The sequence below is a fragment of the Nannobrachium achirus genome (genome assembly GCF_963921795.1).
Source record: "Nannobrachium achirus genome assembly, chromosome: 4".
Lineage (NCBI taxonomy): Eukaryota > Metazoa > Chordata > Actinopteri > Myctophiformes > Myctophidae > Nannobrachium > Nannobrachium achirus.
In genome coordinates, this window is record NC_137813.1 from 27,185,807 (window position 1) to 27,201,890 (window position 16,084).

Sequence of the window (16,084 nt, forward strand, 5' to 3'; positions counted from 1 at the left end):
AAGTTCCTCCCCTTCTGTGTTGCCTAGAACTGGAGGATTGATTTTGGGGTTTGTATCGTAAAGTACAACTTGATGATATCACACATTGTACTTTACAATACAAACCCCAAAATCAATCCTCCAGTTCTAGGCAACACAGAAGGGGGGGAACTTTTTTTCTATTTCCACACAACTCCTCTAAGGTATATTAATGACATATTTCAATATTGAAAATGGGTGGTCTTCCCCTTTAATGTATGTTTTGTAATAATAATCATATTAAGTAACTGGTAACCAAAGTTTTCAAATAATTGTATTAGAGTAAAGGTACAATATTTGCCTCTGAGATGTAGTGGAGTAGAAGCAAAAGTATTGAAAATTAGAAATATTCCGTACTTAGTTACACCACTGATAAACCACATCAAAGCACACGCCCTAAACTCACATCTGTTTGGCAAAGCTCATTTCCCTGTGCGACATATCGTCACTGTCAGCCATCGTATCTCAAAGTTTCAAATTTGTATGTTTTTTCGTAAAGTAAACTTTGGACATATACAAGGTTTCCACCCGACAACAACGATATTCAAGAACTCATTCTGTCACCTCAAAGGAGAAAGGCAGCTGTATTTAAGTCTGCTGATAGATGGCTGCATTCAAAGCCAAGCTAGAACTGTGGGGATGGAGAGGGAACAGGGGCATATTTCACATGTTCTAGTGCAAAGCCACCTGATACACGTGTTATCATATCCTTGCTATGGGACTGTTATCAAAATTGTCATACCTTAGAGAAGGCTCAGTAGTCAGACTACCAGCTACCAGTAGCTGGGTAGTCCCAATATCAACCTTAATATCAGCCGAGAAGAAAGAAAAAAAAAGTTGCTCCCGAAGCGAGATTCGATACCGCGCCCAGTGACATCAGCCACCCGACGCTACCGCTCACGCCACTATAGACGACGGAGCCGCGCCGTCTCAGGCGCCGATGAGCCCCGTGAGGAGCCGCCGAGGCGAGCGATAGCGAAGCCGAGTCGCCGCGACGAGCGGTGCGAACGGCGCCTGAGCCGACTCAGCGGCGTTACCGAATTATGTGCCGTTATGGACAGAATAGTAAATTTTGACCAGGGGACTGCTCAAATAAAGGAGTATCCACGTTGTCAAAAATAAGAGCAGACAAAAGAACGAGCGATTTCCAACCGTCTCGTTAGCTCAGTTGGTAGAGCATGGGACTAGTAAAACTCAGACCCGGGTTCGATTCTCACAGGGAGCCACCAGTACGTTATTCCAGAGAACGTGCGTTGGCGCATGCGCATTGCAATGACAAGTCTATGGGTGATATCGGAACTACCAGCTCCTGGTAGTTGGTAGTCTGACTACTGAGCCTTGGCCAAGGCATGACAGGGGTGATAACAGACCCATCCCAAGGGAGGATAACACGGGGATCGGCTGGCAAAGCACTGAGCAGTAGGATGCTTTTCAGGTGTGGCACGCTGAAACTGCAATTACTGTATGGAATAGAATGCATTTCATAATGGCAGAACCATTAAAAAACACAAGCACATGACATCAGGGTAAGTTTGACAACATTTGCATGGCTTGAGAAAAACGAAGGAAAGTGTCAGATAACAAGACAACAATACCAAACATTCACATTTATGCAAGTACTGTATAGTGCAGTGTTTCTCAAATGAGGGTACGTGTACCCCTAGGGGTACGCAGGGGTACAGAAGAACACGGGAATATGTATTTTACAGTTATGGATAATTTATGACAAAACATTGACGGTCTTTGTGTGAACCTGCTCTGTAAATTGCAAACCCAAAATGTTATTGAATAGAAAGGAATGTTTATTTGCCATTATGCCGTTTTAGTTTTGACATATTGTCATTGGAACTGGACTTTTGATGAGCTTTTGATAAGCAAAATGCTGTAGTCAGGGGAAGGGGGTACTCGGCTTCAGATATCAGTATAAGGGGGTACGGCAGCCCAAACAGTTCACAGAACCACTGGTGTAGAGAGTCCAATTATCTAGTTATATGCTATATTGTGGGTTAATATTTGCTAACTTTCAATTGGTGAATTCAAGCTTCCACAGAAATGGTTGGTTGAGATGAGTGAGGAAGGAATTGACTTGAAACCAAATGAAACCAAAATGTGAGTCAGGACCAATCGCCCAACATCGAAGTGTCTGACCTCATTAATGGCCTTGTTGCTAAATGGAAGCAAATGATATGGTTTGCTACTGTAACATGCTTTGCTACTAGCAATCTCCAATATTCTGGGATGGCTTTTTGGATCATTGCTGCTGCGATTTGCTTTCATTCAGCCTCCGGAGCATTAGTGAGGTGCAGGTACATCATGTTGGGCGATGAGGCCTGGCTTGTATTTGCCGTTCCGATTCCTTTCCGAAAGTTGTTTGATAGGGTTAAGAAGACATCCCATAAATGGCCTTCTGCAAACAGTTTGCATTAAGATATGCATTCATCGGAACAAAGGACACAATTGGAAAGGATGACCAACTGACTTTTGGACACACGCACACACACACACGCACGCACACACACACACACACACACACACACACACACACACACACACACACACACACACACACACACACACACACACACACACACACACACACACACACACTGATGATTTACTGCTCTCTCTCCTTCCTTTTTTCCTGTTACTCACTTTGCTGCCATTTCAGGCCCGCTGGGAATCCGTTATTGGTTTGATGAAGACAAAGTGATCTTAAGCCCCGTTTTCACTGAGCAAAACTTCTGGAAGTCTTGTCAAAAATGACGGCAATTTTGAAATTCACGCCATGTGAAAACGGCCACTTATTTTGTATTCCGGGAGTTTTGGAGGCCGAAATTTGACGGGAAAATACCTAGTATTTTTTGGTGAAAGTACCGTGAGAATACAAATTTCCCTTCTGTGAAAACGCATACCGTTATTTTTGACGGTTTTTTGACAAGCAGGTGCGTAAGGAGCCAATGATAACAGTTAAAGCATTGTATTTAGGATTGAAAACGATCTGAATGTGAATGGGATATACAGTAGAAATATAATACAGCTTCACCTTGCATTAGGGATAATTATTTAGGCTATAAAGAGTAGAGTGAGAGTCGCATTGTGAGTTGTGACCATGGTTGGCTGCCTGCAAAAGTGCAATGATTTCTTAACGGCAGCTCCTTTTGGAACCTGGAGAGGAGAGGTTCCGAAAGAAAGAAGCTGTTCTCAACAAAAGGTGCATCATTAGTTTATCGCCGTTGTCATGTGATGATTAGCCTAAAAGTCTTTTGAGCACCGAGCGAGTCCACAGACCACAGCTAATCTAAAGCCCACAGGTGCAACACGTTGCATTAGATGAGATCCTTTCTGAACGGACCTTATGTGTTGTTGTTGCTGAGCATGAAGAATATTTTGTTTTAGTAAATCCATTTGTAGCGTTCAGAGTGAGAGAGAGAAGAGACAGGACAGGCACCGATGCCACCGCAGTGAACGCAACGAACTGGGGAGAGTGTTTCTTTTTTTCTTTTTTCAGGTCTTTCAGTCCAAGTGTTGCCATGTCTGCTAATTATAAGCGACTCTGGGCTTCATTTCCGTAAAGTTGTTTGTATTATGATAGTTGCTGGTTTCGTTTTATTTGTTGTGAGCTTGTAGATCGGTAATTTTCAATTAGCTGATGTGGCGATGCGGGTAGTTTTAAAATGCTCGTGTGGCCTAGATAATATCACTTTTTGGGGATTATTTTCGTACACCTGGTTGCTTAGTTCTCTCGCAAAGTCTGGCAACACTGGCCAGACCCACACTGGCAACACTTTCATACCGCGACAACGGTTTAGTGAAAACGAGGTCTATTATGGCTATGCCAGCATTTTTGCTTATGTGAAAACACCCAAAAAACTAAACTCCCGGCAAGTTGAAAATCATTATGCTAATTATTTTTGCAGGAAAAATTCCGGAACTGTAGTGAAAACATGCCTTTATTATGTTCAAAACATCTCTCACACCCCTGCTTCCTTTACAGAAATGTAGAAACACCAGCAACGGGATAATGGCTGCTACACTATAGGCATGTTTTCACTACAGTTCCGGAATTTTTCCTGCAAAATAATTAGCATAATCATTTTCAACTTGCCGGGAGTTTTGTTTTTTGGGTGTTTTCACATGAGCAAAAATGCTGGCATAGCAATAAAATACATCGTTTTCACTACTAAACCGTGGCGGTATGAAAGTCCGTGTTGCCAGACTTTGCGAGAGAAATAAGCAACCAGGTGTACGAAAATAAGCCCCAAAAAGTGATATTATCTAGGCCACACAAGCAATTTAAAACTATAAGCATCGCCACATCAGCTACTTGACAATTGCCGACCTAAAAGATCACAACAAATAAAACGCAGCCAGAAACGATCAATATATACAAGCAACTTTACGGAAATCAAGACCATAGTCTCTTATAATTAGCAGACATGGCAACGGAACCTGCAGCCCGCACCACACTGTCTGGAGTCTGGACGCTTGCTAAAGCAGCAGCGACTCACTTCTGTTCGTCTCTCTTTTTCTCTCTCACCAATGGATTTAACAAGTTACAAGAAATATTCTTCATGAAACAACACACGTGAACCTTATGTGTCACATAAGGTTCAGAATAAGGTTCAGAAAGGATCGCTTATGCAACGTGTTGTTTTTTCTTTTTTTCTTTTTACGCGTCACCGATGGATGACCAGACTGTATTCCTCGTCGCTCGCTGCTCAGTAAAACACTTTACGACGAGAAACTATTTGATGCAGATGCAGCTCTTTGAGTTGGTAGCTTCCAACTTCCATCACATCACATGAGCGCATTGCGTCCCAATCAGACAAAAAATAGGCTATAGCACCGTAAAAAGAGTTGGTAAAGATTCCAGCTTTCATCACATTACGAGCGCATCCCGTCTCCCTTTCTCCAGACCGGACTTGTATCAAAACCCACACAGCTTAATTACAAATAGGCTATAGAATAGCCTACAAATAAGCTTGAACCATGAATTGAGCAAGCTTGCATTTATCAGCACCGCGGCCGTATAGGCTGGAGATTGTAGAAAGAAATGTCTTCTGTGTTTGGCAGGCTTACATAACATTCGAATGCAATATGGATTCTGAAGCTTTCAATCCCAATTACAATGCTTTAACTGTTAATATTGGCTCCTTGCATGCACCTGCTTGTCCGAAAAAAGTAAAAATCACGGTATGCCGTTTTCACTGTGGGGAAATGTCTAATCTCCCAGTACTTTAGGCAAAAATTACTAGGTATTTTCCCGTCAAATTTTGGACTACAAAACTCACGGAAGACAAAATAAGTGGCCGTTTTCACATGGCGTGAATTTCAAAATTGCCGTCATTTTGGAAAAAACTTCCAGAAGTTTGACTCAGTGAAAACGGGGCTTATGTCAGCCAGCTGTCTAAGTACAGTATATCAATACACTTCTTGTCTCTGTGGCATGTCAAAGACATTAGTCAAACAAAGGAGATTGTCAGAGATTCCTATCAATTGCTTGGCTTATACTGAGGATAAAACATCCGCACACTGCTTTCAAGCTCCAAAAACATACTTTGTATTTAATGGTGCAACGTTTCGACCTCTCAGGCAGTGATGGAAAAAGTACTAAAATGTTTTACTTAAGTACAAGTATCAATACTGCTCTATAGAAATACTCTGTTACAAGTAAAAGTCCCGAAATAAAAATGTACTTTAGTAAAAGTAGAAAAGTATTTGCATCAAAATGTACTTAAAGTACTAAAAGTAAAAGTACAACATTTTTTTAAATAGCAGATCTACAAGCTCACGGCTATTTTCAAATATCCAAGGTATAAAATAGGGTTAAAGTGGTTTATGTATTGTTTTATAATTTATATCTGAAAAGTAAAAAAAGTAACTAAGTACAAATACCTCACAATTGTACTTAAATACAGTACTTAAGTAAATGTTCTTAGTTACTTCATACCACTGCTCTTAGGTCTTCATCAGGCAACATTTCTTTTCCAAAAGAATTGCCCGATGAAGACCTACTGTAAGAGGTGGGAGCTTGAAAGCAGTGTGCGGATGTTTTCTCTCTTCTTTGATTCTCGCCTTGATGCCATTAGATGTGCACAGAATCTTTTCTGTGAACTTTTCTAATCCTGAACCATGGAACCTTCACACTACCATGAAATGCCACACACACACAGTACAGGCACATACAGGAACCACCCGCTGCTTGTGTACCTGCCTGAGTGCCTTCATAGTTTTATTTTTATGACCACGTCGGTTGTTCCCAACCTTAGAAAATGTTCGCAATAGCCAGATGGGTGGGTATTTTCGGAGCATGTTCATCAATGATACTTACGTGTCTTTGTTTCTTTTTTTTATCAGTATCACAGTGATAAATACATTTTCAAGATTTCAAAGAAAAAATACCAATACCTATTATGGTCTATTATCAATAAAATCTCAGTGTTTTGCCAATTAATTCCACAGTGGACCCTGGAATCACTGGGCTGGACCACGGGTTGAAACAGGGTCCCACGCTTTCCCCTTCTGATAAGTCTAGTTTTAGGATATCATGCCTAGCATGTCTATCCTATGCTCCTCACGCACAAAAATGTGAACTTATTAGGTTTAACTACATACACTTTTGTTTGACTGGATTTAGATTTAGGGCAGGGCACGGCTGCCCCGTGACAACTTCTAAATTTGCTCCCGTAATCGATACAAATAAATCTGTGCTATATTCAGTTTACTGTGATTTAAGTGATGAATTTGTAACCACTTTTATTTTTACGTAATCTGTCCCACACGTCCTTCCATAGCCCTGATGCCACATGCAAATCTAACAATAAAAATACAAGCCGACGACTCAAAAACGTAAGTAGCCTACTGCATCGGCTTAATCGTTTAACCAGCGAGTGCCATGCTGTATTTAGACGGTTTCGGCTGTATTCCAGGAACTCAAAGAGTTACAGGAGCCATTATCGCTTTTTCCCCTCGAGATGTGAGTAATTCTGAGGTGAATCCCTTGCAGAAGATCAGGATGGCGGAGATCGAGCAGCTGTCGGACAAGTCCTCGTCCCCCGCCTTGCCGGACGACCTCAGCCTGGACGAACACACGGCCTACCAGCTGCTGGCACAAGAGGGCAAGGTGGGTGCGGGTGCTGGGTGATATCGGAAGGGCATGATGAATGGGTGCATGACAGGGACGTGCAGAGAATGTTAAATTCTGAAATTTCTAAAAGGGCCCTTTGGTGAAAATACCGAAAATAGCAGACCTACGCGTCGCAGCATGAGGCGTTGTGAGCTTGGAGGTCGGTTATTTTCCTTGCTTGATACCACACTGAACTAAACAAGTCAAGAACCTAATCAAGTCAATACTGGAGATGTGATGTACGTATGGATTTCTATATAGAGAGGGCAGAGAGGGAGAGTTTGGCAATTCTCTTGAATGCTGCTTTCAGGTACGGCATGGAAAGGGGGCATTTGCATTTCTTTCACCATAGTAAAAACTGCATTCATGGTTCTGAAGAGGGCACTTTTTTTACAGACGGATAAAGGGACAGGGGCTCAAGCCCCCTTTGATGTCTATGTGTGCACGTGACTGGTGCATGAGGACTGAGGGGTGAAATAGAATTTTCAGGATTACAATGACTTGGGGCAGTGGTTCTCATAGTGGTGTGCGCACAGGCGTCCCCAGCAAAATGATTATAGCATCAAATTAAAAAAGAAATGGAATACTTTTGAGAAATTGTAACAACACAAAGCTTGAATGGAGGTCCCTGACACTAAATATTTTCAGATAGGGTCTGCGTCAAAATATTTATTTGGGTGTCCTACTTGAAGAAGATGGAGAACCAGTTCCTCAATGATAACTGTCGTGTTTTCATGTTAGCTGTTGGATGTTTAAAAAGGAACTATAGCTATTGTGTTGCACAATAAAACCCTCTTGCTAATAGGGATGGGACGATAAGCGATATTATCGTTTATCGTGATAAAAAACACTCACAATAATCGTATCGTGGAGATTTAATTTATGTTGATATTGTCCTCCATCATGCACTGGGATAAATTCACCTTTTATTTGTCGAGCTGCATATCCGGTACCATTTAATCCCTCTATTGGTAAAACATACTACTACAAAAAATAGCCGATCTACAAGCTCACAACGTGTCGCAACGCGACGTGTTGTAAGCTTGTAGATCTGCTATTTTTTGGCAAATGTTCCTCCCCAGGATAATGGATGTTGGGGATATTTTGGTTATCGCGATAATATCGTAAATCGCGATTTCTTTGCTCGCAATAATTGTGACATACATTTTTCATATTGTCCCATCCCTACTTGCTAAATCATCCATTCGTAACTAGCTGTATACACAAATACAAACAACTAGACCTGTACAGGCACATTTGGTTACATGTGTAGGCTGCACTCCCAGACTTAAAGGAATAAGAACTGTCTGCAGTACTAATGAACCACGTACTGCAAGGACTGCCATTGCACCTCCATCCCCTCCAGAGCACCCAGACTTGGTTCAGTGCTAAATCATTATTCCACTGTGTGAGCACTAAACACATAACCACAAAGCTTTCTATTTTCTTTCTTTTTTCCTTCCTATTTTTTATTTATTTGTACCCTTTTTTATTATAATTCTGGGGGACATGTAGTGTGTTCTCATTTGTATGTATCAGTAGCAAATATCTGGTCTTTGAAGAATCTCTTCCTTCCATCAACCACAGGCCTTCTCATGAATAAACCTCTCCCCAGCTCCCAAGCCTGATGCCCCCTCTCTCTCACTCACTCACTCACTCACACACACACACATACACACACACACACACACACACACACACACACACACACACACACACACACACACACACACACACACACACACACAATCACTCTTCGGCCGATTCCAGGGACGTGCTGGCCATTGGGAAAATCGGGACAACTCCCGAATGGCCGGTTCATTCCCGGCCGGTCCAGGCCGGCCATTAGGAAAAAATTAAAAATAAAATGTCGGCCTTCGTTCCATTTTGGGGGCTGGGCGGCCAACAAAGTAAATCGTTACTGTCGGGCAGAAACCTTGTATCTCCAAGTTTCAAATGTATAATTTTTTCGCAAAGCAAAGCCCTGCTTCATCATATAAGGCTGTTGCACAAAAGTAGTGAAAACAGCACACAACGCCTCGCACCGCGAGGCGTTGTGTGCTTGTAGATCGGCTGTTTTCACTAGTTTAAATCATTTTTTAAATGATAAATACAAAACAAACGGTTTTGGACATATAAGGTTTCCACCCGACAACGACAAAATATAACTCATCTAGAGTAATTGGCCCACTGGCTTGTCACTTGTCATGATCTGAAATGGCAAATCTTTGAGTAGCAGCAGCGCTATAGAGAGAGATCTCTCTCTATAGCGCACAATGAGGGCCTCTACAACTCTTTTTCCCGGGCTGAATCAGGGGCCCAGCATGTCCCTGGCCGATTCATACTGCGTCACGCGACAGTGTCGCACGTGGAGAATATACAGACCTACAGTATAAGCAGTGGTGGGAAAAAGTACCAATACTGCAATATAGAAATACTCTGTTACGAGTAAAGGTCCGGAAGTACTTGAGTACAAGTACAAAAGTATTGGAATCAAAATATACTTCAAGTACCAAAAGTAAAAGTACTAAAACGTTTGAAAATAGCATATCTACAAGCTCACAAATGATTCCAGACCATGATCATTTATTCTTCACAAAGGGGCACTTTATTTTTTAGCACCACATAAAAAATGCTGGTTTAAAAAGTACAGTAGTAGCAAAATGACGCACCGGCAAGTAGCCTATGACAGCGGGTTTCGGGTTCGATTCCCGAGCCCAGCGGACCCTTGATGTATGTCACTCTCTTCACTGTGGACTATCAAAAAAGCCTCACAAAAATGGAATGGGGGCAGTAATTCCATTCCGGATGGGCATTGGCCCTAAATACACCCCATAGAATCACTGCCTCAAGGTATAGCTGTGAACACAAGGCTCTGCAAGTCGCTCTATGTGAAATGCATCAACCCTCCCCCCAGCCATTTTTCATTACACATATCCATTATTCTGAAGTCTGTCCCTTGACATGTGCAGTTATCCAGTTTCTTTATGTGAGGCTTAAGGCAAACTGAGTCAGAGCCCACGCATTATACTTCACAAGCACCACTCTGTCATCCCAATCCGATAGATTTATCGGAAAATGCTTTATTTTCAGCGTGCATGCGCGCGCGTGTGTGTGTGTGTGTGTGTGTGTGTGTGTGTGTGTGTGTGTGTGTGTGTGTGTGTGTGTGTGTGTGTGTGTGTGTGTGTGTGTGTGTGCGTGTGCGTGTGTGTGTGTGTGTGTGCCAAACAACATTATATACAATTGTGAGGACCATTTTCCTGGTCCTCATAACACAATTAGTCAGGGAATATTATGAGACATATGTCCAATCTTGGAATAAACTCCTTACCTAAATCTTTCTTCACCAATGTGTTCGTAAAGGTGTCTAGTAACAGTAAGGTTTCTAGACACCTTCACAAACACATTGGTGAAGAAATCTATTTGTAACGGTTTTGGACATACAAGGTTTCCACCCGACAACAACGATATCCTAAATTATATCCTTATACCTACTAAATGATCCTTTCACGCTTAAAGAAAGTTAAAGCAAAAAAGAAAGTGTGTTTGTTTGTTTGTTTGATTTTCAGGGAAGGAGCAGCAGTGACTCTCGCAGCTCGGAGGAGGCTGGGGGTGGAGGTGGGGGTGGTGCTGCTCAGGGTGGAGGCCCCCAGACCCACACCCACACCCACCAGGCCCTGATGGGGCTGGAGCGACCCTGCAGTGCCCTGAGCTCTGGACCCGAGGAGGAGATAGCCCTGCTGGAGATGGAGGTGCACACGGACCAAGAGGAGCATGGAACACCACGCCACCACAGCCCCGGTGAGTCAATTCAGACTGACAGTGGTAGACGTCAGAGGTTGGAAAAGTACTCAAATGTTTTGCTTAGGTAAAAGTATCAATACTGCAATGTAGAATTACTCTGTTACAAGTAAATGTCCAGAATTAAAAATGGACTTGATTAAAAGTACAAAAGTATTGGCATCAAAATGTACTTAAAGTACCAAAAGTAAAAGTACAAGTTGTTTGAAAATAACAGATCTACAAGCTCACAACGCATCGCGATGCGATGCATCGTGACCTTGTAGATCTGCTGTTTTCACTAGTTTAAATCATTTTTAAAATGAAAAATGCAAAACTAACGGTTTTGGACATACAAGGTTTTCACCCGACGACGATGAGTTTTTCTTGTTTTTATTTATGTATTTCTTTTAAGGTCTTAATGGGTGTTTAAACCTTCCTTCCTCTACAGGTCAGGTTTCAGGAGACAACAACACAGAAAGAAGTGAAGAGGAGGAGGAGGAGGAGGAGGAGGAGGAGGAGGAGGAGAGCAGAGGAGGTCCCAGTAGCAGGTCCCCCCTCTTCCACCTGCCTGCGGAGTTCTTCCACCCTGCCGCGCTGCCCATCCCGGCGCCCCCTCGCAGCAGCAGGCCCCAGCGTCTGACCAGGAGCCTGAGGCTGACCTCGCCAGCCTCCTGGTCCTCCATGCGCTCTCCAGGAGCACACCGCAAGATGCTCTGCACACAGGCAAGGAGGAGGGGGCACCTTGTTTGAGGCAATGGCGGAAAGTAACTCAAATGCTTTATTTAAAGGCAGGGGTCTTCATCAGGGGCCCCTACTGGTTCCTCAGAGTTACTATAGGGGGTCCTCCAAATATTTGTGTGATAGAAACCTTTTTTCAATTTTTTTATATCAACCACTTGAACCCAAGCGTCCATATTCTGAGAATTTAAGCCAAAAATAGCAGATCACCTATTTTCAGCGAAGAGGTTTAGTGTAGAGGGGGAAAAGAGCAGACTAAGTACAGAGTGAAAGGTGAAGTTTATTAAGTATTGACGGTTCAAGTGGTTAAATATCTGAAAACACAAATTGTCAAATCCAAAGTATACTGATGATCGTGCTGTTAAACAATGAAACTTTATTGAATCTATAAAAGGTTGTGGGGGTCCCTGCTTCATCTCTCTCTCTCAGCTAAGGGGTCCTTGGCCTGAAAACGTTGAAGACCCCTGTTTAAAGGGATTGTTCACCCCCCAAATTATGTTTTTTCTATTGATTGCTCACTCCATGGAGACTTGAATTCATGGAAGCCAATAATTTGATGATGATAATAAAGACCCTGAAGAGTGTCCTCTGTGTCTATACCAGGGGTTCCCAAACTGTTTTGTCTCAGGGCACCCCATAAATATTTTTTTAATCCGAGGCACCCCTATATTATAATTTTCACTCCAGCACCTTATATTTATAGCATATCGTCGTTGTCGGGTGGAAACCTTGTATGTCCAAAACCGTTCGTTTTGTATTTATCATCTATAAAATGTACTAAACTAAACTAACTAGTTTTGTGCGACAGTCTTGTATGGTGAAGCAGGGCTTTGCTTTACCAAAAGACGTACACATTTGAAACTTGGAGATACAAGGTTTCTGCCCGACAGTGACAATATTTTAGTGATTATGTTGCGAGGAAAACGTTGAGATAATAGCCATTTTGGTTAGAACTGACTGAAAATAACTTTGTACTTCAAGTTTAAAATGATACTAAATATTTTTTCAAGTGTCCAAATAAATTCCAAATACTGTATTATCAAATTATCTCGCGGCACCCCTGGACTGCCGTCATGGCACCCCAGGGTGCCCCGTCACCCACTTTGAAAACCCCTGGTCTATACTACCGGATACATGAGGGTCTTTCTTAAGTAAGAGGTTTAGGTACAAAGCATACGCTCAGTTCTGGGCTCTCCCCAGGTAATTGGCAGAGGGGGAGCAGCGCCCAGGATTAAAGCTTAGGCACTGGGTGAAAAATGGGTTACAAAATTGTGTGATAAAGATTAGTAAGTAAGAAGTATTTCCATTTTGTCTATCCCAGATCCAAATATGTATAGGCTACTTTTTACTTCAGTACAATTATTCGACAGCTTTAGTTACTATAGCTACTTTGCAGATTTAGATTAGCCTGTGAACATGCATTAACTACTCACTGTAAGCTCTATTTTAACCGACCGAGCTAATCGAAAATAGCTTCCACAAAACCTACAACATGTCATCTTGTGACACGTACTTTTGTACATCATAATCAACAAAACATTTGAATACGGGCCTTTACTTATCTTCATAATGTGGTATTGCTACTTTTGCTTATTAAGTAAAACATCTGACTACTTGCGCCACGTTGTTTGATGGGACAACAACATGTGAGAAGCCAAGAATAGACTAATTATGCTTTTAATTCCAGATTGTGTTTTCTTACATTTTCTCGAAGACGTCGTTTTTGAGGAAGTAATTAGATTGGTAATTAGATGGCGCTAGTGAAGGCACGATCAGAGCTGTGTTTTCTGCTCATTTGGATAAGGGATTGGCCCGTGACCTGCTTCATGTTGACAGTGATGCAGGAAAGATCTAATGAATATTGTAGCCAGCGCAATTACAATATTTATTATATCATTACTTTCAGGGGGAAACCTTATGTCACAACAAAACCCTATCTTTTCAGGGAATGGAAAAAAATAACCTGTGTTCCAATGGATCCAATGTACTCATTACTTTAGTCACTCAAGCTCTTTTTAATTGCGATTGACTGTCAAGCTCTGACTAGGGCTGTCACGATTATGACATTTTACATGACGATTATTTATCACTCAAATAATTGCGATTAACGATTTGATTGTGTTTTTGTCGTTGACAATTACATTTCTGTTTGGCTTTTAGGCTTTGAAGTTGCACATGGTAGATATGACACATAACCTAAATATACAAAGAAATTACTGACATAATTTGACAACTTTATGCTTAAAAAAATTGATAGTGGAAATAGCCGATCTACAAGCTCACAACGCGTTGCGATGCGACGCGTTGTGAGCTTGTAGATCTGCTATTTCCACTATTTTTGACTTTAAAAAGAAATATATGAACATTTTTCAACATGGAAACGATTATGACGATTATGAAAAATAATCACGATTATTTTAAAAAATCACGATTAGACGATTATGTAATAATTGTGACAGCCCTAGCTCTGACATCACGCTCTGAGACCACTGTGATATCAGGGGAACCACACTAACAGAATCCCTTTTATACCCATATGGAGATCCCAGATGTCATAAGCTCATATCTGTGAATGCCAATATATAATATACATGTCAGTCTAACCTACAGTATACTATACTGTCCTACAAAGGCAGAGTGCAGTAACTATGTTTTCGAATGCACCGACTTATTTGTGTCGCCCAAAGGTCAAATTAGCAATTAGCTCAAGAACAGATATACAATCAGTGTAATATTACTTTTATGCCTTTATCTCATTTGGCTGATCAGCTGCAACACTTTTAAACCCATTTTCTTTTTTTGTGAAATTGTTGTACGTAATTACTGCACTCTGCCTTTGTAGGGCAGTATAGATTATACATGTCAGTCTAACCAGTGTGGCTGGTTCTACAGACAGGGATCTCCATGTATGGGCATAAAAGGGATTCTGTTAGTGTGGTTCCCCTAACAGGACTTCATATGGGAATGCCCATGGAGGCCACATCGGCCACATACAATCCCTTGTATGCCCATATATGGAGATCCCTGTCTGTAGAACCAGCCACACTGGTTAGACTGACATGTAAGGGCGAAGTCACTAGTGTCTTACTAGTACTTTTCATTGGTTCAATACTTTTCAACATCCCATCGTGCATTGTGCAGAATGTGCAGGCAGCTTCCGGCACCGCAGCCGAGAGTGATCTTCAAGCTCACAGCGGTTGCATCTGCGACGCAACGTGAGCTTGTATGTCTGCTGTTAACCGGAAGTGTCTCGCAAATAATGCTACAGTAAATTCTCGTGGAAACAGGTGGATAAAACTCACAGAACACACAACTTCCACCTGTGAGGTTGTAGACAACTTTCAAAACAGATCAAAACAATCCATGTTGACAGAAGTCGTTAACATAAACAAGCTGTGTTCATATCCAGCCATTGTCTTTTGTCTTTAGTTCCCGTCGCACAGCGACTCGTCCCTGGCCACAGGCAGCTCTGAGGGAAGCCTCCAGAACACGCTGGAAGAAGGCCTGAGCTTCAGCGTCTCTCCCCCTCAGAACCTGGAGCTGCCCTTACCCATGGCCCCCTTACCGCCGCCTTACCCAACAACACCCACGCCGGACGACAGCATCACCGCCATCTCCCAGACCCCGAGACCCAGGCCGGGCCTCTCGTCCGCCGCGCTGACCCTCCAGGCCACCCGGGGCCACCAGCGGAGCCAGAGCAGCGGCCGGGGCAGCACCAGCCCGGGCTACACCCGCGACGACTCCATCGACCCCTCCGACGAGGACCTGGGCATCGTGATGATCGGCTCGTCCACCGGCGGCTGCGGCTCCAGCCAGGCGGGCAACAGTGAACACTTGTCGGAGACCCTGAGCAGCCTGTCGCTCACCTCGCTGCTGTCGCCCGGCTCCACGGCGGCCCCCGGCGGCGGAGGCGGCGTGAAGAAGTGCAGCAGCACGGGCAGCCTGGAACAAGGGGGCGTGCTGCTGTCGTTGCGGGGCAGGGAGGGCCACAGGGACATCCTGGGTCTGGAGCTCATGGACCAGCAGGGCTTCCTGGCCAACCCCTGGACGGCGGTAGTCGGGGAGAGAAAGAACGAGGGAGGCGGAGGAAGGGAGGACGGGGAGGAGGGGTTCAAGGGAAAGAGCTCGAGCCAAACGGCGGTGGGTCCCTGTCGGAAGAACAGATGAAACTCGCCGGTCGCTTTATTTCTTTGTCGTTCCATTCCTTGGATCTGAAACCCCATTGCTGTCCCTCTCACTTTCTCTGTCCGACCTGAGGCGGAGAGAGGCTTGATGACACGTGATGTCCTCTATTCCCAACCCCGCCCCCCCCTCCCAAAAAAAATAAACTCATCATCCCCCTCAAACCCACTTCTACACGTTTGTGACCTCCGCCCAGTCCTACTTTGTGCTGCCTAGGGGAGTGGTCCAGTCCTGAAC

General features: G+C 43.2%; 1 protein-coding gene across 1 annotated transcript in view; it reads left to right on the forward strand.

Moving 5' to 3' along the window:
* The window catches only part of cacna1ia (calcium voltage-gated channel subunit alpha1 Ia), a gene marked incomplete at both ends in the record, with an annotated part of 282,782 nt that extends 266,950 nt beyond the window's left edge, over nucleotides 1-15,832 (forward strand). Inside the window, 4 exons of the mRNA XM_080723189.1 lie at nucleotides 7,025-7,141; nucleotides 10,714-10,945; nucleotides 11,442-11,650; nucleotides 15,095-15,832. Coding sequence (XP_080579315.1) covers nucleotides 7,025-7,141; nucleotides 10,714-10,945; nucleotides 11,442-11,650; nucleotides 15,095-15,832 — 1,296 coding nt within the window. The remainder of the gene's footprint in view (nucleotides 1-7,024; nucleotides 7,142-10,713; nucleotides 10,946-11,441; nucleotides 11,651-15,094) is intronic.
* Between the last annotated feature and the right edge of the window lie 252 nt (nucleotides 15,833-16,084).